This window comes from Saccopteryx leptura, chromosome 1 (assembly GCF_036850995.1).
Source record: "Saccopteryx leptura isolate mSacLep1 chromosome 1, mSacLep1_pri_phased_curated, whole genome shotgun sequence".
Taxonomy (NCBI): Eukaryota; Metazoa; Chordata; class Mammalia; order Chiroptera; family Emballonuridae; genus Saccopteryx; species Saccopteryx leptura.
The window spans coordinates 309,814,990-309,841,712 of NC_089503.1; the positions used below are offsets into that span (position 1 = coordinate 309,814,990).

At 54.0% G+C, this 26,723-nt stretch overlaps 1 protein-coding gene across 4 annotated transcripts; it reads left to right on the forward strand.

The window, feature by feature from the left end:
- The first annotated feature begins 940 nt into the window (after positions 1-940).
- Positions 941-22,695, forward strand: GGA1 (golgi associated, gamma adaptin ear containing, ARF binding protein 1). 4 transcript variants are annotated; one of them, XM_066358354.1, is made up of 18 exons: positions 1,046-1,122; positions 2,561-2,664; positions 5,701-5,785; positions 6,898-6,973; positions 7,993-8,091; positions 9,071-9,194; positions 9,683-9,783; positions 10,461-10,541; positions 13,161-13,301; positions 13,379-13,460; positions 14,906-15,013; positions 15,535-15,687; positions 18,845-18,909; positions 19,381-19,547; positions 20,015-20,199; positions 21,108-21,277; positions 21,487-21,597; positions 21,689-22,695. In XM_066358354.1, the coding sequence occupies exons 5-18, from the start codon at positions 8,008-8,010 to the stop codon at positions 21,797-21,799; spliced, it is 1,683 nt and encodes a 560-aa protein (XP_066214451.1). In that variant the 5' UTR covers positions 1,046-1,122; positions 2,561-2,664; positions 5,701-5,785; positions 6,898-6,973; positions 7,993-8,007; the 3' UTR covers positions 21,800-22,695. The 4 variants fall into 4 exon arrangements, with proteins under 4 accessions (XP_066214448.1, XP_066214449.1, XP_066214450.1 ...); XM_066358351.1 differs by lacking the exon at positions 2,561-2,664 and having other exon boundaries at positions 941-1,122; XM_066358352.1 differs by lacking the exon at positions 2,561-2,664 and having other exon boundaries at positions 941-1,122; positions 15,586-15,687.
- The last annotated feature ends 4,028 nt before the right edge of the window (positions 22,696-26,723 follow it).

Genomic DNA, 26,723 nt, shown 5'->3' on the forward strand with positions numbered 1-26,723 from the left:
ACCTCCAACGCGTAGCTTACAAAAACAAACAAACAAAAAAAACCCCAAAAACTAAACACGGGACCTGCGTGATCTTTTCATGGCCTAATTCTGGGTCAACTCCTTTGGAGCTGTATTGAAAGAGTTTCAATTCAATTCCCCGAACTCCATACTCTCCCCTGTGAACCCTGTAAAGGTTTGGTTCCTTCCACCTAGAATATATTTTTGCACCAGGTATACCTGCAGAAATCTGTTCTTTCAGCTAAATATCAACTTCTCTATGAAACCTCCCTCCCCACACCCCCAACACCCCAGTTTGGGGTAGGCACTACTCCTGTGTGGCCAGTACCCCGTGGGATTCCCCCATCACGCTGTTTAACAAATATCTGGCCTTTGCCTTTCCAAGGCCCTTCACACAGCAAAGCAAATGCAGATTGTGTTGACTGCGGAATGAATGCAGGAGATAGTACAGGGTTCAGGCTCTGCCACTTGTGTGACCTAACGCAAACTATCTGGCTTATGGATTGTTGTGAGAAGTAAATGTATTAATGTGCAAAAAGTGCTTAGGACAATGCTGGACCGTTGTAAGCAATCAACAAATTTCGACTCTAGATTTTCACAGAAGCCAACAAACGTCATTGCCCTTTTAAGGGGCCCGCCCACTTTGGCAAGTAAGCGGAAGTAACTGAGAACCCAGGAAGTGACCTAAGCCCCTAAGAAACATGGCCGCGGAGCGTCCTTTTTGGAATGGTCACTGGCGTCTCTGTGACGTAGAAAAGTTAGAGCGTACCGTCAGGTTTCCATGGTGCCACCCTTAGCTCCAAGTTCTTCCGCTTTCTCTCCTGCCTCAGCGCGCTGAACAAGAAATCAGAAAGCGGGTCCCGCCCGCGACGTAGACGCCGCTAGGGGGAGGGGTTAGGACAGCACATGACGCTCTAGGCGAGTTCGTTCTGTTCTCCATGGTAGCGAGCGCTCTTGCGCGCTACTCCGGCGCGTCGGGGCGGTCGTTGCCCCTTTAATCGACGGAGGGTGGTGCCGACGAGCTCCCGCGAGAGCTCAGGGGGGCGGGGGGTGGTCCCGAGGCTGGGGGTCCGTGGCGGATGGAGCCCGAGATGGAGCCGGAGACTCTGGAGGCGCGAATCAGTGAGTGTCCGGGAGGGGCGCGGGCCGGGCCGGAACCGGAACCGGGGGCACTAGGCGGGCTCCTTCTCTGCGGGGGCGGGGTACGAGGCGCCCCCTCCTCACGCCCCGCCCTCGTCCCGGGAGGGGCGTTGCCCTGAGCCGGTTTCTCCGACTCTGGGATGAAGTAAGACCCCCTCCAGCTGGGTCGCCCACCCATCCTATTCCTGGGCGGCGACCCCCGGGGAAGCTGCGCCCGACTCTGCGCCCAGAAGCCCGAGGATGGAGAGAGCAGTCTCCAACTACCTCAGGCCCAGACTTCTCCACCGAGGAGCGGACCTCGAAGTCATATACTTGGGCCCGGGAGGAGCAGGCGAGTGCAGGACTGCACCTCAGACCCTGGAGGGAAGAGTTCCTGTTCCCTGTAGCGTCCGAATCCTCTCTCTGGCCCTACATGTTGTGACTACCTCCTGCCCCTTCCTTAAGCTTGCAATTTCTCAGATTTGCTCGTTCCCCCGCCCAGGAAGTGAGGACCCACTGATTCATCTGACCTCCCCAAGCTCTGGCCACACAGTAAGAAACCCCCAAACCCTACAGGCTTGGAAAAGCCCATCTCAGACTCCAGAAGTAGTTTCAGGTTCGCTATCACTACTCCCAGCCCAGCTCCTCAGACTGCACCTCCAGCCAAGACTCCTTTCCCAGCCCTTGCTGAACTTCCCCGAAAAGTCCCTGCACCCCTCTTTCTGAATTTTCAGACACTGCTTCCTGTCAGGCTTCTGAGCCCTCACACTTGCACTCTCCACCTGAGCTTCCTACCCTCCATTGCCGACATCCTTGGCTCTCACAACCCCACTTGTGGACTCTGCCCCAGAAAGCTGTGGCTTGCTTCTCCCTGTGCTAGTGTTAGACGCACGTCTGTGCCAGGGCCTCAGAGAGGCCTCTGGGTCCACCTTCGGCTCAGCCCCTTGGCTTCCGAGACCCCAGGGAGCTACTCAGGGTGAGCAGAGTTGAACCCTGAGGTTAGCTCCAGAACCACACCATCTGCAGGGATATTTCAGGGTCAGTCTAGCAGAGAGAGGGAGGAGGGAGTGGAAAGGAGGCACTCAGCGGCCATTGAGACTGTTCCAGAACGCCACAAGTGTCCAGATCTCAGCAGCAGCATGGGGGGATGGGCAGGGCCCTGGCTGACACATATGACAAGCTGAAGGACTTGAGGTTTGGATGATACAAAACAGTGTCAGGTTTAGCAACAATGGGGATTTTCTGAGAGGCCAGAATCTGCTCTGAGAAACAGAGAGGAATCAAGACACCTACATTTGACAGTAGGCTGGACCCCAGTAATTAGGACTGACATTTCTTTTCTCTTTGTGCCCTAGCATAATTATAAGCTCTTCCCTTTGGGTATTTAGAGATAAAAAGTAGCTTCTGATGGGTAAATGATGACATTGGCACCACTGTGAAGTGACAGGGTGAAGTCATGCCCTGTTGTGAAACATCTTCCTCCCTCCCTGGAGATGTTCTCCCCTATTGCCTGCCAGGGAAAGTGCCTCTCCTGACCCCGAAGAGGTAAGAAGCCTGGGGGTTGGGACTGAAAAAGTTGGTCAGATCTCCTTGGACCCGGAGGACCTCACTCTGCGAAAGCTGCAGAGGAGAAAGCTGATGTCCCATAATTCCATTGCTTCCTCACTATCTTCTAACTCAGGAGCTGACTCTAGAACCGGCCGCTCAGGTCTGCACTCATACTCACGTGTCCTTGACACTTGAAGCGACTTCCTGTTTTAAGGTCCCCCATCTGGATGTCATTGGGTAATATCCAGCCCTCTTCTCTCTAACCTCAGACTGGTGTCCCCAGTCTCTGGCCATATTTGGAGGGATATGAGGCAGAGTTAGATGGCCACTCTTATGGGGGGTGCCTCTTCCTGTTACCCTGGATGGTCAGCAGGGCTTTATTTCTCTGAGAGACATCTTTTCAGGGCTCCTGAAACAGAAATTTTGTACCGAGAGAGAAAATGCTTCATTCAGATCTCTGCTCAGCTAAACCAGAGAGTAGCACTGCCCCCTCCACATATACTTTCTATATGTTCTTTCTGCTCTTTTTTTTTTTTTGTGTGTGTGTGTGTGTGTGGCAGAGACAGAGTCAGAGAGAGGGACAGATAGGGACAGAAGGGAGAGAGATGAGAAACATCAAGTCTTAATTGTTCATTGATTGATTTCTCATATATGCTTTGATGGGGGGGGCTACAGCAGACCAAGTGACTCCTTGCTCGAGCCAGCGACCTTAGGCTCAAGCTGGTGAGTCTTGCTCAAACCAGATGAGCCCGCGCTTAAGCTGGAGACCTCAGGGTCTTGAATCTGGGTCCTCCACATCCCAGTCTGACGCTCTATCCACTGTGCCACCGCCTGGTCAGGCTGTTTGTTTGTTTGTTTTTTGTGTTTTTTTTTTAATTTATTTTATTTATTCATTTTTAGAGAGGACAGAGAGAGAGAAGGGGGGAGGAGCTGGAAGCATCAACTCCCATATGTGCCTTGACCAGGCAAGCCCAGGGTTTTGAACTGGCGACCTCAGCATTTCCAGGTCGACGCTTTATCCACTGTGCCACCACAGGTCTGTTTGTTTGTTTTTTGAGAGAGAAACAGGAACATCAAATTGCTCCTTTATGTGCCCCAACCGGGAAATCGAACTGGTAACCTCCACACTCTGGGACGAAGCTCCAACCAACAGAGCTATCTGGCCAGGGCTTTTATTTATTGATTAATATGAGAGATAGAGAGGAAGGAGGGAGGCGGAAGGGAAACATTTATTTGTTATTCTACTCAGTCATGCACTCATTGGTTGCTTCCTGTGTGTGCCCTGACTGGGGTTTGAACCCACAACCTTGTCTTTTTGGGACGACGCTCTTAACCTAGTGAGCTAACCATCCAGGCCCTGCTTTGTTTTTTTTTATAGCATTTCATAACAGTGCAGTTTTCTGTGGAGGGTTGTCTGTCTGAGTAGTCAGTGTGTCCCTTGCCGAGCTGTGAGCTCCAAAAGGGCAGGGATTTTGTCTTGTTCACTGCTGTGAACATTTATTGAATAACTATGAACTGAATGAATGACTGCCAGGCGCTAGGCTCTCAGGGCTCCAGGCCTCCTGCCACGGCATCAGACCCCAAGTGGGCAGCTGCCATATGCTGGGTCTCTAGCCTCCTCCTGTCCGCAGATCCTTCTCTGTCCTGTCTCCTGGGCTCTGTTTATTCCACAGCTCTGACTTAATGCTCAGGCTTGGGTAGAACTGGCTGGGACAGGGTGATGTTTGGAGATAACTTCTGGGAAAGTAGTGAAGATCTATTTCTGGCTGCCCCCATAGCTTTATCCTTTATAAAGAATTTTGTCATCCCAAATCAGTCCATATTTTAAGCCAGCTTTATAAATAGGGTAACAGAGCCTTACCTGTGGTGGCGCAGTGGATAAAGCATCAATCTGGGACTCTGAGGATGACCTCGGTTTGAAACCCTGGGCTTTCAAAGCAGTTTCTACAAATGAAGTCTTCTCGTTCCTCCCCACCCCCTTTCTCTCTCTCTCCTTCTCTCTGTCTCCTCTCTCTCTCAAATTAATAATAAGAAAATACAAATGGGGAAACAGAGGTTTGGGGAAGCTCTGTGACCTACTCGGTTGTTGTTTAACCAGTGTTGGAGGTAAGGGAGGTGACTGTTTGGCCTTGTTTACCACCTACTCCTTACCACTCCTGCCTGCCCACAAGCTGAGCCCTCATTCATTTATTTACTGGGGGACATGGGCATGTACACAAGTGTCCGAATTTGGTGCAGTAGCAGGCTTAGGTCCATGAAGGTCAGGTCTGAGGGACACAGAAGAAAGAGCTGATGCAGCAGTGCTAACCTGGGCAGGAGTGGGGGTTAGGGAAGACGTCCTGGAGGAGGTGATACCTAAGCCATGTTCCTTACCAAGGTGCTTCATGCTCTGCCCTATGTTCAATTATATACCTCTCTTCTCACACAGCCCTTGAGCTGTTCAGAGGCATGCATATCCAGCATGTGGTTATCTCCCTCCAGTCCCTGTTTGTATTGCCTCTTCCAGGCAGCCTCCCCTGACCCCAGGCTCAACTGGGTTTCTTTCTCTGGTTCCTGTGGCTCCTTTGCCTCCCTATGTATCATTGTATTGAAAACCAAGTTCCCCTGCCCCTCTTCCCAGCTAGGCAGACCCTTGGGGAACTGTGGGTTTGTTTTTCGCCTATCTCTGGATCTCTAAGCATAAATTCCATGAGGATTGTGAGGACACAATTTCCAGGAGCAGAACCAGAGGTGTGGTCAGGCACAGCAGACATACAGCCGGCCATAGGGGTGTGGCAGTAGGGAGTAAGGGAACAACCCCAGAGCACAGTCTCTAAAAGTAGAACCCTTTGGGGAGAAGCTGAAAGAGGAAGCCAGTGAACAAGCTTCTTTTTGTCCACAGAGTTAACTAAAACATAAGCACTCGAATCTTGAGGCTGTAGCAACAGGCCTTTTTGAGTGCTCAGTCATACACCCTGCCCTCTACTGCTGGGGGAGGGAATGAGAGAGGCAGAGATCCCTTTGCTAGGCCACATTGGCCTTCTCTTCCTACAGACAGAGCCACAAACCCCCTGAACAAGGAATTGAACTGGGTCAGCATCAACAGCTTCTGTGAGCAACTCAACGAGGACTTTGAGGGGTAGGTGGCTTCTCCCTCTTTTGCTGATACTCAACAGACCACTGTGTACTGCTGTGCACACTGTACACTCTGGCCTTGGGCGGAGACATTTCCATTCATAATGTGTTCCCAAGTTAATGACAGCAGTGGGCGCTCTGTACTGAGTGCTGCTTGTGAGCCACCCTCTGAGGTGGGCCTTGCTGGACCTATTATAAAGAAATTGAGGCTCTGGGGACTCAGCAGTCACCCCAAGATCTCACAGAAAATGGTAGTCCTAAGCTTGTGAAAATGCACATTTTCTGGCTGCCCCAAGACTTGACTCTCCAGCAGGGGTTTGGGGTGAACATATTAGCAGGTTCCCAGGTGCTGCAGAAGTTTGGGGAGCAAAGCTCAATGTGTTCACCTCCACCACACCATCCCCAGTGCAGGTGCTCCACTTGGGGAGGTCATGCAGGCGCGTGATGTAGGTACTCAGGCTGTTTGTGTGCGACTTCTGTCCCCTCTGTTAGCTGGGAAGGTAATTGAATGCCTGTGAGCTTCCACTTCTTCAACTGTAAAGTAGGGCAATAGCGCCGCCTACCTCAGAGGGCTGTTAGGAAGCCTAGGCAGGAAAGTATACCTTGCACATCATAAGTGCTTAGTACATGTTAGCCGTTACCGTCACTAGTGACAGGTCTTTTAAGATTTGGTAGGCAATATCACCGCCTCTGCCATGCAGCTGCTCTGATTTGCCCCAGCAGAATGTGTGCTACCTTGAGTTCCCAAGAAGTTATGTCTGCCCATCCCGTCTAGTACATTGTCATAGTCTGTTGCCAGACTGGGCCCTTGAAGGTTGTGGTCATCTCTTTGTACTTGTCTGTATGCCAAGCCAAGGACACAGCAGGTCATAGTTCTTAGTAAAGCTGGCCAAGGGGCTGAGCTCATGCCTTTTGAAGGTCCCTGTACTCTGTGTCTGGCCCTACTCTGTCATGCCACAGTCTCCAGCTCTGTCCTCAGTCCAGAGAGAGAGCTGTGCCTTTGCATCTGCTTGCTGAAGGCACTGAGGCTGCAGCCCTAGCGGGTATTGAGGCAGCCCTCCCCTGGGGTGCCTGAGCTTTGTAGCTATTCTGGTTCTGTCTCTTCCTCTCACCCAGGCCTCCACTTGCCACCCGGCTACTAGCCCACAAGATCCAGTCCCCGCAGGAGTGGGAGGCCATCCAGGCCCTAACGGTGAGGAGAAGGGGAGAGAGGGTGCTGGCCCTCTGCCGACCACATGGATAGCACCAGGGGAGGCCAAGACTGAGGTTTTTGGGGTCCTATCAGACTTCAGGACCCAAGGGAGTTGTGCCAAGATGGCCTAGAATGGGGGTCTGGGCCAGCCCCTGAGGGTCCCATGGTAACCAGTGGGCTGGCCTCCCACCCCAGACCTTGCACAGGTACGTCTCTTATGGGAAGGAAGCTCCCTAGCATCATCTGGCCCAGGGGCTCCCCACTCCAGCTGTATCTCAGATCTTCAAGAGGCTGGTTATACATATGGAATTGGGGTCCCACCCCAGAGCTGCTGAATCATAACTACAGCACCTGCAGCTAGGAATCTGCATGTTTACAAGGCCCCCAGGGGCATTGTGGAGCCAACCCAACCTGTCAGTGGTCTCTAGACAGAGGGCAACGCTGTCCTTCCCACGGGGAAACGGGGTGACCCTTGGACTCAGGCTAAGGTTTCGAAGATGTGCCAGTAGCAGAAGAGTATGGGGTAGAGTGTCTGTGGCCTCCAAGCATGGGCTGCATAACATCTGACTGTAGCCAACCTGATTTTAGGTGATGGCAATAAAGTTTTCCTTTTAATAGTTATGTATTTTAATACATTAAGTTTTTTGTTTTATTTTTTTCCTCTAATACTTACCAGTCCTGTGATTTCACAGACACATGGCTTAGGTTAAGACTAAGGTAGATGGTGCCTATTTCAGTTTAGAGAAACAATCCAAAGAATGTAGTAATTTTCAAGTGGCATTCAGATGTGGCCAAGCAGTAGAGCGGCTACGGTGGTGCTCCACACTGGGCATTGCCCAGCTTCATTCCCCAGCGGGTGGTCAGTCCCAGGAGCCTCTGAACCTCAGAATCCTCTTGTCCTCACAGGTTACTTTCTCCCTTATAACTACCTGTCTCTGGGCTTCTGGGCCCTGGCCGAGGTATAGGAGGTAGGCGTCCTCTGATCCTCCCTGGGGTCCCCGCACCCCGCCTCCCCCCAGGTGCTGGAAACATGCATGAAGAGCTGTGGCAAGAGGTTCCACGACGAGGTGGGCAAGTTCCGCTTTCTCAACGAGCTCATCAAGGTCGTTTCTCCCAAGGTGGGTGCTCCCAGCCCAAGCTCAGACCCTCACCGTCAGACAGGGGTGACTGACAGACTGCACCTCATCCTGGGGCTTCGCTCCTACTACTGCCTCGGCCCCCATTCGGACTCTACCCAGCACAAACACAAACCCTCTCTCCTGGTCCCCTTCACACAGCTGAGTCCGGGACAGCAGATTTCTAAGAAGAGGCTTCCGCTGACTGCTTGGTCCTTAGGGACAGCTGCATGGAATTCACACAGCAGTCCCAGCACAGGCTGCTCTGGCTCTGAGATCTCTCCCTGCAATCCCTGCAGACCTGGCCATAGTGTCCCACCTGGGTCTCTGGGTCTGTAGTGGAGGTTCTCTCTGTCCTCGGCTCCCAAGAGTGGCTCCCAAACCAGAGTGATGGAGTCTGCTTGCTGCAGATAACCACACTCCCAGCGGAGCCCAAGGAGTCCTCCCATAGGCCATGAACACCTTTGGTGCCCTTTGGGTGAGGCTGCACCTGCTTTGTCCTTCCTCAGAGACATGCTGACCAGAGCAGCTGAATGGCCCCACTGGCCCCCATTCTCCCGGAACGTGACTGGTGTGACAGCCTAGTTTACTGCTGGGAGGTTGAATGGGACCCAGGGTTGAGCATTTCCACAGCTGCTCTTTCCCTGGTCAGTCCAGTGGCGTCTCCTTCGTGAGGTCAAGAATGAAGCCTTACGTGAATGAGCCTGGGCTCTGTGCCTTAACTGTGTCAGCTCTGCAGCCTTACTATGGCACCACTGTTACCTTCTGCACTTCACAGTGGGCACACTGGGGCACACAGCACAGCTAGTGAGTGACAGAGCTAGGAGATGAGCTATCTGTACTGCCTGGTTGAGATGTGAGGACCCTGTGGGCCAGGTTTCCGAAGGAGTTATAGGGAGACAGCCAGTTTGGAGCTGGGGCTGCGGTTGCAGCAGATGGAGCCAGCCAATGTCAAGGGCCTCCCTCCCCTTGGTCTTTGAAGTACCTGGGCTCTCGGACCTCAGAGAAGGTGAAGAACAAGATCTTGGAGCTCCTCTACAGCTGGACGGTTGGCCTGCCGGAGGAGGTGAAGATCGCAGAGGCCTACCAGATGCTCAAGAAGCAGGGTGAGGCCCAGAGCCTGGGCTGTGGACAGCGCCTCCTCTCTTCCTCCCCACTTTCCCTCCTCCCCTTCTCCTCTCTTTCCCTCTTCCCCTCCTCCCTTCCTCCCCTTCTCACCTCCTCCCTGAGCTGGGATCCAGCAACTTCAGGGGCTTCTGGCAGCAAGGTCATGGGCCTGCTATTTAACTTTTCAGGAACATATGGCCTATGAGGCCTTTTTGTTGCTCTGCCTGAGGCTAGCTTCGGTGGAGAGAAGGTAGGTTTGGGTCAGACTTCTCAGCGATTGGCTCCCATGGAGTAGCCTCAAAGTATGGATTCCCAGACTCTTCCCCCATGTAATTGGACGTAATAGAAGGCCCTATCCACCAAGGCTAGAGCCAGCATGCTGAAGGATTGCCCCCCACCTTCCTTTCTGCACTTACCTGGCCGTGTCCCCATCTCACCCCCTGTCCCTGGGCCTTTTTGACAGCCCTCCACCACCCATCTCCTCTAGGGATAGTGAAGTCCGACCCCAAGCTTCCAGATGATGCCATCTTTCCTCTTCCTCCTCCACGGCCCAAGAATGTGATTTTTGAAGATGAGGAGAAATCCAAGGTGAGGCTCGAAGGAGGGGCAGATGAGGGCCCACATAGGGGTCAGTGAATTCCAGCCCTTAGCTGCCTTGCCCTTGGAGCAGAGGCTCATGATGAGCATAGCCACTGTAGTGGGCGACAGGCACCATTTATTGAGTACTTCCTGCATGCTGAGGACTCCCGATACAGTGCCCCTGCATTTAATAAACACGAGAGTGTGTCTTATGTCCTTGGGGTTGGTGTGAGGGCATTTCATTGATTGACCAGGAGTTTGCATATCTTTGTGTCTTTGACACTTTGGTACTTTCATTAGCTTTTTGTTAAGCATGTGTTCATGGGTCAGACATTAAACAACATAGAAGGAGGTAAGAAAAAGTAAAAGCTCCTCTCTACTCCTCAGTCTGGTCCCAGAGGATAACCACTATTAAGTTTCTTGTACATCCTTCTAGAAAGGTTCTCTAAAGGTAATAATAGAATATTTTGTACCATTTGTTGAGAACTTACTTCTGCTGGGTACTGTAGGGGCGCAGTTATGCGTGGTGTTGTAGTTGTCCTGTGACCACCACATCAGGTGTCAGTAGATTCTCACCATTTCACAGAGAGCTTAGGTATCATATGGCACAGCCAGGAAGTGGGTAGCCAGCGCATGGCCCAGGGCCCAGGCACTGCCATCACAGTCACGCCCTTCTGTCTTCACAGATGCTGGCCCGCCTGCTGAAGAGCTCCCACCCCGAGGACCTTCGAGCGGCCAACAAACTCATCAAGGAGATGGTTCAAGAGGTGATGGCCCAACCCAGGGCACAGGGAGGAGATGGGATGGAGATGTTGAGTTGGGCTGCCAAGGTGGGGTTGTATGTATACATAAGAGGAATTCTGTAATGACCCAGCTAAAGTGCTGTCATAGCAGTGAAAGAGCTGACAGACTCTGGGCTGAGCCAGGACAGGAACGAATTTCCTAGCAGCTGAGCTATCTGCCCTAGGTGGATGGGCTTTTGCAAGAATGACTATCTTTTCCATAAAAATTAGAAATAAATTAGGCTTTACTACATTTTGTGTGTGTGTGTGCGTGTGTGTGTGTGTGTGTGTGTGTGTGTGTGTGTAGAGAGAGAGAGAGAGAGAGAGAATAATGTATGTTAAACTTATAAATACAGGCTCTGGCCAGTTGGCTCAGTGGTGGAACGTCGGCCTGGCGTGCAGGAGTCCCGGGTTCGATTCCCGGCCAGGGCACCCATCTGCTTCTCCACCCCTCCCCCTCTCTTTCCTCTCTGTCTCTCTCTTCCCCTCCCGCAGCCAGGGTTCCATTGGAGCAAAGTTGGCCCGGGCGCTGAGGATGGCTCTATGGCCTCTGCCTCAGGCGCTAGAATGGCTCTGGTTGCAACAGAGCAATGCCCCAGATGGGCAGAGCATCATCCCCTGGTGGGCATGCTGGGTGGATCCCGGTCAGGCACATGCGGGAGTCTGTCTGAGTGCCTCCCCATTTCCAACTTCAGAAAAATACAAAAAAAAACCCCAAAAAACAACAACAAAAAACTTATAAATACAGATGCTCCTTGACTTATAATGTGGTTACATCCCAATAAATCCGTTGTAAGTTGAAAATGTTTTAAGTCAAAAATTGTTTTAATACATCTACTGAACATTATAGCTTAGCATACTCTACCTTAAATATGCTCAGAACACATAGCCAACAACTGGACAAAATTATCTAACACAAAACCTACTTTATACTATAATGTAATCGATTATACATATTACTTTTACACCATCATAAAGTCAAATAGTCGTAAGTTGGGGACCATCTGTATACGTATATCATTGGTGCATGCTAAAACTCTTTTTTAATTTTTTTTCTGAAGTTGGAAATGGGGAGGCAGTCAGACAGACTCCCGCATGCGCCCGAACGGGATCCACCCGGCATGCCCACCAGAGGGCAATGCTCTGCCCATCTGGGGTGCTGCTCTGTTGTAACCAGAGCCATTCTAGCGCCTGAGGCAGAGGCCATGGAGCCATCCTCAGTGCCTGGGCCGACTTTGCTCCAATGGAGCCTTGGCTGCGGGAGGGGAAGAAAGAGAGGAAGGAGAGGGGGAGGGGTGGAGAAGCAGATGGGTGCTTCTCCTGTGTGCCCTGGCCGGGAATCGAACCCAGGACTCCTGCACGCCAGGCTGACGCTCTACCACTGAGCCAACCAGCCAGGGCCCAAAAACATTTTTTTATTTATTGATAAGAGCAAGTCATCAAAAAAGTTTGCAGGCCCTGGCCAGTGGCTCAGTAGATAGAGCATCGGCCATGGCATATGGATGTCCCAGGTTCAATTCCCGGTCAGGGCACACAGAGCAGCAACTATCTACTTCCCCTCCTCTTCTTCTCCGCCTCCTCTCCTTCCTCTCCCACAGCCAATGGCTCTTTTGGTTCGAGGGTCAGCCCCAGGTGCTGAGGATAGCTCAGTTAGTCTGTGTCAGCCTCAGGCACTAAAAATGGCTTAGTTGATTGGAGCATTGGTCCCAGACAGGTTGCCAGGTGCATCCTGGTTGGGGTGCATGCGGGAGTCTGTCTCACTAACTCCCCTCCTCACTTTTTTTTTTTAAATTTTATTTGTTGATTTTACAGAGGGAGGAGAGAGGGATGTGGAGCAAGAAGAATCAACTCATAGTTGCTTCACTTTAGTTGTTCATTGCTTTGTTGCATGTGCCTTGACTGGACAAGCCCAGGGTTTCGAACTGAGGACCTCAGCATTCCAGGTCAAAAGTTACAGTCCAGAGGCCCAGAGGGCAAGAGTTCTGGGTTGCCTCTTAAAGGCAAGCTGCATGCTCTGACAGCCAAGAGAACGTCAGGGGTGTCCCGTCATAGGGGGGTGAGTCAGATGGCACAGTACAAGTCCACCTTTCATTTTGCAAGGGAGGAACGTGTATGGTAAGAAATGTTGGCCTGGGCAGTAGGAGCACTCCTTGCAGTGGGCCTTTCCAGGCCATGAGTGCACCACCATTTGCCAGGCACTAACAGACATTGAGAGGGATCTCTGCACTAGTTTCTAGGTTGTACGTGGTGACCACTAAGGTCTTCTTTCACTCTCAAGTACAGGACCCTCCTCTGAAGGGAAAAACATGAGTATGGCATGTAGAACCACAGGTGTAGGTCTGGGCCACCCCTGGAGATTCTGGCTGAGAGCCCAAGGAATTCTTAGGGGCTTGTGCAGTGGCCTGGGTCCAGGGGGCAATGGCAGAAAAGGAAGGGAGCAAGGTTGACCAAAGGCTTCTTGGACCACACACAGTGCCTTGTCCTGGGCACGAGGGGCTCTTCGCACTGTCTGCCGTAACACTCAGCTAGCAGACACTGGAACAGAGGGGCATGGGCAGCTGGGCCTGACCCAGGCTTTCGGGGCATTTGTCGGTGATTGCCCAGGATCAGAAGCGGATGGAGAAGATCTCGAAGCGGGTGAGTGCCATTGAGGAGGTGAACAACAATGTGAAACTGCTGACGGAGATGGTAATGAGCCACAGCCAGGGCGGCGCTGCGGCCCACAGCAATGAGGACCTCATGAAGGTGCGCCTGTCTCCACTCTGCCCAGGGCCCTTGCAGGGCCGCTGCCGGCCCTGACCTGCCCTCCCTCCTGCCCCCAGGAACTGTACCAGCGCTGTGAACGGATGCGGCCCACGCTCTTTCGACTGGCCAGTGACACAGAGGACAATGATGAGGCCTTAGGTGAGCCCCAGGCAGAGCTGGCTCATCCTGCCACCTTTTTTTTTTTTTTTTTTTTTTTAACAGACAGAGAGAGGGATAGATAGGGACAGACAGACAGGAACAGAGAGAGAAATGAGAAGCAATAATCATTAGTTTTTGTGACACCTTAGTTCATTGATTGCTTTCTCATATGTGCCTTGACCACGGGCCTTCAGCAGAGCGAGTAACCCCTTGCTTGAGCCAGCAACCTTGGGCTCAAGCTGGTGAGCCTTGCTCAAACCAGATGAGCCCGCACTCAAGCTGGCGAGCTCAGGGTCTCGAACCTAGGTCCTTCCGCATCCCAGTTCGACGCTCTATCCAGTGCGCCACCGCCTGGTCAGGCCCTGCCACCTTTTTTGACACCCCCCCACACACACAGGCCCTGCTGAGTATCCTTAGTTGGAAGGAATCACCACCAGGGGGCCCCTTTCTCCAACACTGACCTTGGGTTTCTCCTACTTGAAGAAGGAAGCAGACAAGCAGAGAGCAGGGACTGAAGTAGTTGAGAGAACTTCTGGACCAGGCCCGTTTCTAGACACCTCGTTTATAGCCCATAGCTATACAGGAGGGAAGATTGTCCCCATTTCATAGCTGAGGATAAGGGAGGGGAGTGACTTGCTTAGATCACAGATTTAAACAGTGGCAGAACCAGGGTGAAGCAGGGCTCTCTCCTGCAGACACTGCCTCCCTGGTAAGGGCTACAGACTGACAGGGAATTCCACAGGCCTAAGCACTCCCCGTGGCTTCTGTTCAGGCCGCATATCAGGATCTCGTCCTGTTCTCTGCTGCCATGTCAGCAGGGGCCCTTGGGTAGCAGTCTGGGACTCTCTCGGCCCCTCATTCAACAGGAGCTCACTCAGCACCTCCCAGGAGCCAGGGATGTGGTCCCCACCTAAGAGGTTCACTGTCCAGAACCCTCTAAGCCCTGACTCCCAGGGCCCAGTGTGTGCCAGACACTGTTCTAGGCCCTCAGGGATATGGCAGTGATCAGAATCAACAAAAGCCATAACCTGTTGGAGCTTGTAGCCTAATAAACCTAGCACATGAGCAGTGGCAGTTTGTCAGGTGATGCTAAGTGACATGTAGAAAAACAAGCAGTAGGGGAACTGCATAGCATGTGGGTGGGGTTAGAGAAGGCCGACCTGAAGGCAGGAAGGGATGAAGCCCCCCAGGGATCTGGGGGGTATCTAGACAGCAGCCATGTGGGGGCCTGGAGTGGGGATCATCCACTGTTCAGGGGACAGGGCAGTGTGGCGGGAACAGTGGACGAGGGGGAACGGAGGGCCTAAGTAAGTCTGAGTCGAGACGATGGGATGCCTGCCACCCCTCCCCTCACAAGGGCTGGGATGGATGTGGGGTTCTCGTCTGCCCCCCCCAGAGGCTCCCACATTCCTTCACACTGACCTCTCCCCTCCTGCCCATTCCAGCGGAGATCCTACAGGCCAACGACAACCTCACCCAAGTGATCAACCTATATAAGCAGCTGGTGCGGGGTGAGGAGGTCAACGGTGATGCTGCTGCTGGCTCTATCCCAGGTGAGGAGGTGGCGGGCAAACTGGGGAAGGGCCCACCAGACTGAAGGGGCACAGAGTCCAGGGTGGTGCACTGGTCCTGGAGCGGGCAGCATGACCGCTGGGGTGACCCTGGCTTAGTTTAATCATCAGAAGGTGGTAGAGAGGTTTGACACATAAACATTCAGGCTCAGTTTCAGTAAGGGTAAAGTGACAGCTCTGGGAACCACAGAAGAGACCAACCCTTTTGGAGAGGAGTGGGGTGGGGGCTGTGCAGAAGCAGCAGAGCTGAAGCTGGGCCCTAAAGGGTGGGAGGGCTCACCAAGTAGAGGGAAGTAGGGAATCTGTTCCAGACAGAGGAATAGTGTGTGTTAAAGAAAGGGCTTGGTGGCAGATTTAGGGACAAGGGCCATGTGGCCAAGGAGGGGGAAGCAGGAGAGTTGTGAAGGATGAAGGGATAGTTTTCTGCCCCTCAGCCCCCATGGACTCTGAGAACCTGAGTGTCCTCACCCTGGGGCTCACCTGATTCTTCTTTCCCACCCCAGGGAGCACCTCGGCCCTATTGGACCTCTCAGGCCTAGATCTCCCTCCTGCAGACACCACCTACCCAGCCATGCCCATCTGCCCTGGTGACCAGGCCAGCCCTGAGCAGCCCAGCGCCTCTGTTTCCCTGCTTGATGATGAGCTCATGTCCCTGGGTGAGGAAGGGGCCAGGCCTGGAGGAGGGTGGGCTCAGCTGCAGGTGGGGTGATGCCTATAGCACACACTGGTTGCAGAGCTTGGTCAGGTTAGCATGTTACTCCTCCCTTAAGTGCTATAGAGCTTGAGGGTGGGCTTGAGGAAGCTGAGGCTCAAGGAAATCAAGGAACTTGTGCAAGGTCAGACAGTCAAAGGGTGAGACTGGCCAGCCCCTGAACCTGATAAGCCAGCGACACCCAGGCTCTAAAGGAAAACAGAGAGATTTCCCTGCAACAGGTTAGAGCCTAGAATTGGATGCTGCTCAGGCAAAAGTCCAGCAATTTCCCCACCGAGAGGAAGAGGAAGAACACTCCACAGCGCCCAGAAGCTCCAGGGAAGCTTGCAGCAGAGCACCACACTCTGTGACCCAAGCTGGTCCTGGGCAGGGCCTTTGTCACTACAGGGTGGGTCACAACCCCTAAAGAAGAAGCAGAAAGTACCCAGGGGCTAAGCAGTTTTGGAGTTTCTAGTTTTTAGGGCTTAGAAGCAGAAGAGTATAATAGCAGCCTCCTCATAATACCCTGACGTTATAAAAATAGAGAAGTGGTGGGCTTTGTCAAAGGAATCGCAAGGGATGTGTTAGGAAACTAACCTGTAAGCCAGGAGTCAGACTGTGTGTTCCTGTGCCAGTTCTGAGGTGAAAACCAAACTCGACAGACTTGAAGCAGCGGTGCTGTGCTGGGGCCAGTGGGCCAGCCTGGTTTGTATAGAGCGCTGCCCTGAGCACTGCTGGGTGCCATGTTACCTTAGAGCAGCTGCCCTCCACGCAGCACAGGGGACGGTGCTGTCGGCATCCCCATTTCACTGATGTGAAAGCAAGGCTTGGAAAGGCTGGGTGACTTGCCCAAAGAGGGCACCAAGGTTTGGATGAGGCATTCTGATTCTGAAACCTCACTCTGAGCCTCTCTTTGGCCCTGACTCAGCTCCCCAGCCGGGAAAGGGAAATGAGGACTTGGAGTGAGGAGTGTGATGAGGGCGACAGCGAACCAGGTTCAGTTCCCCTCTGAGGGCCCGTCAGCCAGCGCCCTTCCTAGGAGGGTCTGCCCATGGGATCACTCAGGAGTCCCATCCACCTGCCCCCGCAATGCACAGCCAGGGCGGACTCAGGCGGAGGCCCCCAGCCCTGGATCATAGGTAAAGGACAGCAGGGACAAGTGCACACGGCTCATCTTCCCCAGATCCAGGACTGGGCAGCAGCCACCTGATCGGGCACTTGTTCTACATGGCCCAGCCCCACGGTGAGTGGCTGTAGCAAAGCCACCCCCTCGTAAAAAGCGAGGTGTGCTGTGCACTTTCTGTCCCTGTGTCATTTCAGCAGAGGCCTGAGCCTCCAGCTTCCTCTGGTTTCATCTCAAAGGCAAAAGAAAATGTGGGCACAGGAATTGGAAATGCCAGGGCAACACTTGCCCAGCTCTGAGGAGTGGGAGAAGCCTTGGGACCGCAGAGGGGGCTTTTCCTAAACAACTTTATGGCAGGAAGGGTGAGGGGTGGGGGCGGGTAGACAACAAGGACTTCCTGCCTGTCAGAGGGTGTGCCAGCATGTTCAGGCACTTCATCTGATCTAATTCTTTACAACAGCCCTCTGATGTGGGTGCTACTGTTGCCTTCGCTTTACAGATCGGGCATAGGGAGGCTGTCACCAGCTGGGGGTCACATAGCTAAGTGGCAGAGCTGGATTCATACTGCAGCAATGAGGCCACACTCTGTCCAAGTCCTGACTCTGCCGCTTTCCATCTCTGTGACCTCTACTTAACCCCTCTGAGCATCTATTTTCGCTGAAAGAGGGATGAGAACCCCATTCCTGCCTTTTAAGGTTGTTTGAGGAGTGAGACCCAGGTCTGAGTTTCTGACATATCAGTGGGTGTAAGAATTGTTAGTACCATTATGATATCCCTGGTGTCAGAGGTGTGTCCAGAGGAAGGGACCTTATAGTCAGTTTCCTGAGCTTTGCCTTTGCTTGTCACATAGCACTTCAGGTTGGACCTTACTTATTCAAGATTCGCTAGAAACAGCCTGACCAGGCGGTGGCGCAGTGGATAGAGCATTGGACTGGGATGTGAGAGACCCAGGTTCGAGACCCCGAGGTTGCCAGCTTGAGCGAGGGCTCATCTGGTTTGAGCAAAAGCTCACCAGCTTGAGCCCAAGGTCACTGGCTTGAGCAAGGGGTTACTCCGTCTGCTGAAGGCCCGCGTTCAAGGCACATATGAGAAAGCAATCAGTGACCAATTAAGGTGTTGCAACGCGCAAAGAAAAACTAATGATTGATACTTCTCATCTCTCCGTTCCTGTCTGTCTGTCTGTCCCTATCTATCCCTCTCTCTGACTCTCTGTCTCTGGAGAAAAAAAAATTATTTGCTAGAAACAGGGTAACTTGTCTTTTCTAGGTAAAATCTGGGGTGAACTTGGCTGGGCGTATGCTTCAGGGCAGGTAGAGGTCGACTGGTTGGTGACCTGCTGCCTTCTACTGATCAGCAGCCTTCCAAAGGGCACACAGCTCTCTTTGACACCAGTCAGTCAGCCTTGTTGGCCTGTGCCGGGGCGGATGGCGCCTCCACAGCCTGCCCCAGTCCACCCTGCATTGTGCATATGGGGCCACTACAACCCACCAGCACCTTGCCCATGGCTGCTCCAGTTCTGGGGCAGGCCTGGGTGCAGGGCCCCATTCACTGTATCACAGTGCCCTTCAGACACTCAGAGAGCTTCCCTCCAGTCAGTCATTGGCAGGCTGCTGACCCCTGCCCACCTGGCTTTGCAAGGCTAGGAACTTCACTTGGTGTCTCCCCTTCCCTGCACACACTCCTCCACCAGCAGCTGCCAGCTGGTGAACAAAGATGAAAGTCCTGACATCTGGACTTGAGTTGGCTTCTGAGCAGCAGAAGAGGAAGCAGTGGGCCCCCGGGAGCGGGCTGTCGGGATTCGTGCTTTCTACTTCTGTTCTGTGGCTGTTCCCTCTGAAAGTGCTGAAGTCGGGGGTTTTCCCTTTTGAGCTGAACCTCTCAAAGGAAGGGGGACGGGGAGGGTAGGTGCCAGGGACCTCAGCCTAGCACCCGGTAATCCCAGCTTTCCCACCTTTGCTCAGGGACCCAGCTCCTTTACCTCTGTCTTTCTTCCCTGCAGGTCTGAGTGACCCTACACCCACTTCAGGCCCCAGCTTGGATGGTGCTGGATGGAACAGCTTCCAGGTAGGAGGGGCCAGAAACTAGTCTGACCCATCCTGGTAGAGCAACTGGGACAGGAGTCTGAGGGAGCAGTGAGGGGAGAGATGGGTGGGATGGCCACGAGGTGGGGCCCCAGGGGCTAAGGCACCCATCCCAGGGTAGAGAGAGGCAGGTGGGTCCTCTCACCTCCAGGACCAGCTCCCTGCCTGTCTCAGACTTAGGCCTCCCTTGGGTTTCTTATTCCTTTTCTCTTGAGGGTGACTTTGAGGTCCCTGGAATATTATGGTTTCTAGAGTAGAACCCCAGACCAGGCCCAACCCACTAATAGACCTGGAGTGAGAGGAGTTGGGCCTGACAGGAATGTGGTCCCTGTGCCTGCTGCTGCTTACCCAGATGTCACCTGCAGGGAGGGGAAGGGGCCTCATTTTCAGCACAGGACAAAGGACATCTTTTCAGCACCACCTCACCCACCTGCATCCTTTGTATGCCCAACAGTCATCCGATGGCACTGAGTCCCCAGCCCCCACTCCAGCATCCAGCATGGACAGTTGGCCTCCAGTGCAGACATCCCTGCCAGTGAGCAGTGGTCTGGATGACCTGGACCTCCTGGGGAAGACCCTGCTGCAGCAATCACTGCCCCCGGAGTCCCAACAAGTGCGGTGGTAAGGACACACCCTGGCTGGCATGGGGGGCGCCGTCCCTGTCCCCACCACATAGGCTTTCCCTGGCCCAGACCGAGCAGGGGGAAGCCCAGTGCTTGGTTACTGTAAGCAGTGGCTACACTGTACCACCTTGTGCCAAGCACTGCGCTGGGCTCAAGGGAGGCATAGGACCAGAGCATGGAGTTTATGAGAGAAAGGGGACCTGTGTCCCACTCACATGTCCTTCCCCAGGCATCCTGGCACCTGAGAAATATTGAAGGCTTAGAAGGCCAGCAGTGAGGAGGACACTGAGCCTGAGGGGGGGGGGGCAGAAGGAGGGAGAGAGAGAGCTGCCCATTTCAAGGGGAGGAAACAAGGGCCAGAGAGACGGGGGGGTGTCAGGGACAGTCAGGAAGGCCAGCCTGTCCTGTGCCCGTGATTTCTTGAGCACCGAAAAGTCATCTCTCAATGCACCACCCTCTAATAAGGGAGAAGCAGCAGCCAGCGCCCCGGCTCACGCTCCGGGACCTGCAGAATAAAAGCAGCTCGCCCTGCTCCAGTGCCACCAGCCTCCACACCGTGTCCCCCGACCCCCCTGGGCCTCTGCAGCAGCCCACACAGACTGAGCTCTCGCTGGCCAACATCACTGTGCCCCTAGAGTCCATCAAACCCAGTGAGTAGGGTGGGGCATGGGTGGGCACAGGCTAGGCCGGGTTAGCTCACTGCCTAGCAGCGCCACACTGCCCCGTCCCTCCAGGAGCTCTTTCTGGGGGAGTGGGTGGGAAAGTGGGGCTTCTTCCTAGTCCTGCCACTGCCTGACTTAGCAGGGAGCTCTGGGCAAGACCCTTCCCCTTCCCAGCACTCAGTTTCCTCATCTGTCCCAGAGTAATTGCAAAACCATAAACTCCAGGATTTAGGCAAGAGGACTTTTTATGGATGGCCCCTGCCACCCCTCGGGAACACAGGGCCAGGACACAGAAGCCTGGGCCTCCCCAAGATCACAAAACCAAACAGGATAAAGATCCAGTGTAGGTCTGGGCTTTTCTCACCCAGGAGGGGTGGGAGGGGGCCCCTGGCAGCACCAGACCCTGCACAGACGGATGACAACGGCCTGTCTTCTCAGCCTCGTCCATTTGGTGAGCCCACTGTGACCAAGGATGTCACATGCTCTGTGTCCCCAGGAAGTAGATAGTGGTGCCCCCTATCTTACCAGAAGCAGCATGACTGGCACAGTCACAGAGTGAGAACAGGACCCCAGCTTACCCAGTCCTTCACTCCAACATGCCAGAAAGCAGCCGCGCACGCAGCACTGGCAGAGCCCCGCGTGGGGCTTTGTTTGCAGCTGGGTGTCTTGCCTCTGCCATCACACTGCAAGTTCACCTGCCCCTTCTGAGCAGTCTGTACCCCTGGCTGCACTGCTGCCCAGGGTCAGGGCAAGGACCTAAGTGTGTGTGTGTTGATTCGTTCCCAGTCGAAAAGCGAAGAGCGAGTGCCTGATGTGAGCCGGGTGTGGGGAGCTGGTTGCGTATGCTTGGGCTGGAACCCGGCACTACCCATCGCACTCTCCCCTTCTTCCGGCAGGCAGCATCTTGCCAGTGACAGTGTACGACCAGCATGGCTTCCGGGTCCTCTTCCACTTTGCCCGAGACCCACTGCCTGGGCGCTCAGACGTGCTGGTGGTGGTGGTTTCCATGCTGAGCACTGCTCCCCAGCCCATCCGCAACATTGTTTTCCAGTCAGCTGTCCCCAAGGTGACATGGGTCATACCTCCCTCCTCTCAAGGCAGGATGACTCAGGGCTGGGGTGGGGCAGCTGGGAGCAGGGTCTCTCTCTGGGGGATCAGGGGTAGAAAGGAACCAAAGCACAGAGCCTCAGGACCCCCAGAAAAGGAGCTGGTGTGCAGGCTGGACCTGGGGAGAAGCCGGGATCAGCTATGCCAGACCTGCCTTCCTGTCCACAGGTCATGAAAGTGAAGCTGCAGCCGCCCTCAGGCACGGAGCTGCCAGCATTCAACCCCATCGTCCACCCCTCTGCTATCACCCAGGTCCTGCTCCTCGCCAACCCCCAGAAGGTGAGGGGCCCGGCTGGGACAGGGCGCCACTATGGGTTGGGGGCAGCTTCTTCTTCACCTCTGACCCCTGCCTTCACCATCTCTGCCCCAGGAGAAGGTTCGCCTCCGCTACAAGCTCCTCTTCACCATGGGCGACCAGACCTACAATGAGATGGGGGATGTGGACCAGTTCCCCCCACCTGAGACCTGGGGGAGCCTCTAGAACAGAGGGGAAAGGGAGAGGAGGAGGGGGCAATGGGACTGGCCACTAGCTAGCCTTGATAGGAGGCTGTGGTGGCCTAGGACACCCTTTGCCTCCATGGCCATATCCTCTGTGCCTGGTGCTTCTCTCCTCACCCCTGCTGGCCCCTCCTTAATTCTTCCCCTGCTGAGCCAAGCCCAGCAGGATGCTGGGCCTGGGTTGCACTGCTGGGGACTTCACAGGTGGGAGCCTGGAGCAGGGAAGGGTTGTGTGGTCTTGGAAGAACTTGGGGTCATCGGAAGAAGCCTGGCTGCCAGGGCAAGGGCCAGGACCTGAGGCCCAGCCCTGACCCCAGCCCGGGGTGGGGCCATCCCCCCCTGTCTCTTATGCCTTATGGGAAGGCCCAGCCATAACTTGGGGCCACACTGGAGCCAGGGACCAGCTTAGGCCCCCTCTGTAGGAAGTGGGTGACTGGGGAGTGATGTGTGCACCCCCAGCTGTTTGCACTCTCTGGTGTGTGGTTTGACTCTCAGCTTTTCTTTCTGAGTGCCCTGTGGTTACTGTGTTAGGGGGTCCAATGGGGGAGCCAGTCCCACCTGTCCCCTATACCTCCTGGGGGTCTTCCTCTACCTACCTGGCCCCTTTGCTGTCAGATCTCCTGAGGAGCAGTGGGGGCTATGCAACTGCTGGCCTGAGGGTAATGCCATAGGCAGGTGGCCCCAGCCGGAGGCTCTGAAACTTCTGGCCAAGGGAGGGCCTGCACTAGAGTTCTCAGTGTCTCCTTTATCTACTGGGCTCTATTGGGCCTCCTGTGGGCATCTCACCTCTGTCCATCCATCTGTACATGGGCAGAAGTGGGGTCAGTGTGTAAGTGAGAGCAGGAGTATTTATGGAAATAAAATGTCCTTTTTCCTGGACCAGCTGCTCTCATGGCCCTTCTGAGATGGAGGGAGACAGGAGGGGTCCAGGAGTGGGAGGTCCCGGTGCAACCCTGCAGACCTCTACCTCTGTCTTTGGAGATCAGGCCATGGTTCCTCTCCTCACCACCCCTGAGCCCTGCACAGGAAGAGGCCCTGCTTGGGGACCCGTGGCCACTGCTGAGTCACCAGAGAGGGCTTAGGGCTATGGAGGGCCCAGAGCCATCCCAGCTGGAAGTGAGTGGCTGCTTGCTTGGGGCCTGCCAGGAACCCTAGTTGCTCACAACTTCCTCCTGCTGCACAGACCTCAAAACACAACTGCAGTGCAGCACCAGCCCAGAGGTACATGCCTCAGCTTCTCACTTTCCGCAGAAGCTGCTCCCAGGAAGGAAGGTACTAACAGCAGCTTGTTGCTAGAGCAGCCCAGGGACCCTGCACTGGGCCTCCTGCCACTCCCAGCTGCAGCTCATTTCCCCCTGGTGTTAGTGTTTTCTCTTAACTGGGAGGCTGGGGTCCAGGCCCAGGGAAGGCTTGGAGGCTTTGCAGCGGAGAGCCACCCAGTGCCAAGTTGAGGGGAGCTAGTACAGGGACTTGCCCAGTGGTGTGGAGCCGGCCCTCTATGCTGCTCTGCAGGAGAGGGGTCCTGCTCAGATGAGTCTAGGGCAGGCTGCCTGCCATTTCTCCTCCCTAGCCGATGATGGGAAGACCTGAATTTGAAAAGCCATTACACGTCTAACCTAGTGGTCCCATCTGAACTGGGCCACCGAACCCCTTTCCTTGGATACTACTGAGATGTACTGGGAGACAGCCTAGCACGTCTGGCTCCCAGCTTCCATCCAGCAAGTGAGGATGTCATCCCGCTTCTCTGTGCCGGGTGACACACTGAAGGTCAAGGGAGAGCTTCTCCACATCTGCTATGCTGCTGAGGGGACAAGTGGCTCTTCCAGTTCTTTGCCTGCTGGAGCCTTCTAGCCTCCCCAGACTCTGCCCTCCCAGCTCCTGCCCCTTCCCCCCAGGCAGAACCCCTTAACACTTGTGATGGCCCCAAAAGACAGTAGTCTAGTTGGAAGCTTCCTTTAAATGAAACAACTATCCCCTGTAAGGTCTCCGTGGGTCCCGGAAGCATTCAGTCTCATGCTGGCTGATGAAGAAAGGTTGTGAGGATGTGTGTGACTGCCAGCTGGTAGTCTGGGACTCCTTCCGGTGGGATCCCCAGCTTGCTGTGTGATTTTTGAACAAGGTTCTTCCTTCTTTGGCCTTTAGGTTCCTTGCTTGAAAAGGTGGGAGGGGCCCTGTGAGCTGTAAGGACCCTCTGAAGAGTAGGAGCAAAAGGGTTCCCCAGGCTGTCAGCTATTACAGGGACATGGAGATTCCTTCCATCTTTCAGACCTCTCACCTTCCCCACTCTTATTCTATCCATCCAGCTGTCTGTCTGTACTGCAAGTGCCTCTTGAGCAGCCCCTGTGCCAGGCACGGCCCTGTCCTCTACTCACAGCTTGGCAAGGAACCTGTGAACCAGGAGCTCAGCACGACACACTGAATGAGGGCTGGGAGGGAGGGGCACGAGGCCCAGCAAGGCCCACATCTGAGGGGCTGGCTCGAGAATCTGGTCAGAGGAGGGGACTCTTGGCTTCTACGCTCTGGAGGAGTCATTCCCAAATACTGTTTCAGGCAGAGGTTCAGAGCCCAACGCAGGAAACCCAGAGCCTCTGGTGAACATGGGCTGGACCAGGGGCACAGGGAAGGAGTGTGCTCTGCCTCTTGAAGGGTGACCCCACCACCACCCCAGGAGCAGTGGGACTTCCCACCTTGAAGCCACACTTCCACTTCTATTTGTGTGGCTGGAGGCAGAAGCTAATTTTTTTTTTTTTAAGCAACCACACAGCACACTGTGCTCATCTGTTCGTGGCAGCCGAGAGAAACAGGCCACTGCTGCCTTGGGAACCTGCCCTGCTGTTCACAGGCCTCTTGGCTGGGACACAGGCACAGCCAGGCAGGTGGCAGGAGCCTCTCATAGGCCTGGCACGGTGCTAGACCTGCTGCATGCAACCTGTCCCTGAATCTTCATAAATGCCCAGTGGCGATGGGAAGCAGGCTCAGAGTATATAAAGGCCACTTGTCCTGTACTTTAGCACTCCCTCCAGGGTCGGTATTATGTATACATTGTAGGGCCCAAACCTGAGCATCATTCCTGTGGGGTATCTGTCCTGAGGGCACATTGCCACCTGCCTCTTGAACCTGCGTGGGCACACACACACACACACACACACACACACCACCCTGTCCACTGCCTGCCTCTGCTGCTGTGGTTAAAGGTACAGGCTCTTTAGGGTCTTCAAGACTGTGCTGTAGTCCTTGTGCCTCAGCTTACCCCAGGGTTTCCTGGAAAGTCCTTTTGTCCTTTTGATTTGAGGAGTCAAAGAATGTTCTAGAGCCCCAGACATCATACCACATGCCTCACTGCTCTGGGCCGAAGCCTCCACTCAGAGGGCAGCACTGATATGGCCACAAACAAGCAATATATCAATGTGTCTAAAATTGGATGTTCTTGCTCAGTCCTGTGGCCCCACAGCTGACCCCTGCTACCGCCACTTCACTGCCTAGCCACTGGCCTTCCTGCCCACATCCTGCTCTAGCTCACCAGCAGACACGTTCCAGACTGTCACAGGTTTTCTCAGCCTGTCCTGAGCCTCAGCTCCTCACGCCGCTATGGGGACTCAAGTGAGAGCAGGGGCCAGCATTTCTGGGTCTTTGGGCGGTGCCCTCTGACACAGAAGGAGAGCTGGTGGGCTTTAGGGACCTGGTGTCAGATCTGCTTTCCAATTTGGACTCCACCACTTACCCAGGAACCTTGATCTGCTCACCTGTAAAATGGGGACAATACCACCTCACAGGAGGATGTGCTAAAGTACACGATAAGTGCCATTGTCCCATAGAAGCGGGACACGTTTAGGGGGCAACTGAAGCAGGAATGGGTATAAGGGGGCCTTACGTTCCTGACTTTGCAGGCTGAATAATAAATAGCCAGGCATTGCTCTAAGCATTTTTTTTTCTTTTCTAAGTGAGAGGACAGGAAATAGATTCCCACATGCACCCTGACCAGGATCCACCCAGCAACCCCCACTGGGGCCAATACTCTGCCCATTTGGGGCCATGCTTATAACTGAGCTACTTTTAGTGCCTGAGGCTGGGACTCCACAGAGCCATCCTCAGTGCCCGGGGTTGATGTGCTCAGAACAATCAAGTCATGGCTGCAGGAGAGGAAGAGAGAGAGAGGGAGGATGAAAGGGAAGGAATGGAGAAGCAAATGATTGCTTCTCCTGTGTGCCCTGACCAGGAATCAAGCCTGGGACATCCACATGCCTGGCTGAGGCTCTACCACTGAGCCAACTAGCAGGGCCTGTTCTAAGCATTTTACATATTAATTCAATCCTCATAATAGGCAGATGTTATTATCATTACTCCCATTTTACCAAGGAGGACCATGAGGCTCAGAGAAGTAAACTACATCACCCAAGGTCACCCAGCAACTGAGAGGCTGGGCCCAGCTAGCAATCTCCATCCACACCTTTAAGTTCTGTTCTTGCTGACTTTTGGGTTGGAAGTAAGTCCATTGATGCAGTATCTTTATTTGTGATTCAAGTTAGCTGTGTTTTTTTGAGCTCCTAGACAATGGGCTATTGCTAGCCTCATAGGCTTCAGCATGAGCCAGATAGGACCTAAGCCCTCATGGAGAGGCACCCAGCAAGGTCAACAAGCTCTTGCAGTGCAGAGTGAAAGGTCTTATGATTATAATGGGGGGTGGCTGGTGACCTCTAAAGGTCCCCCTTCTGCATCTGCAGTTCTAAAACTACAATCTTAACATCCATGGATTGAAACTTCTGAATCCACAGATCTCTGCTTACAACATCCTTTGAAGGAACAGCCTATGATCCAACCTGTGGGGCTTCCAATCTTTTATGATTCAACATCCAAGTGTGCTCAAGTTTAAATATACCCTAAAGTGTACCCCTCACCTAGCCAAAGAG

Bases quoted from the DNA above. Each gene is read 5' to 3' on its own strand.
- GGA1 (XM_066358351.1), top strand. From the start codon at position 1,080: ATGGAGCCCGAGATGGAGCCGGAGACTCTGGAGGCGCGAATCA. The intron at 6,974-7,992 runs GTGAGGAGAAGG...GCCTCCCCCCAG, and splicing joins AGGCCATCCAGGCCCTAACG to GTGCTGGAAACATGCATGAA. The intron at 10,542-13,160 runs GTGATGGCCCAA...GTGATTGCCCAG, and splicing joins TCAAGGAGATGGTTCAAGAG to GATCAGAAGCGGATGGAGAA.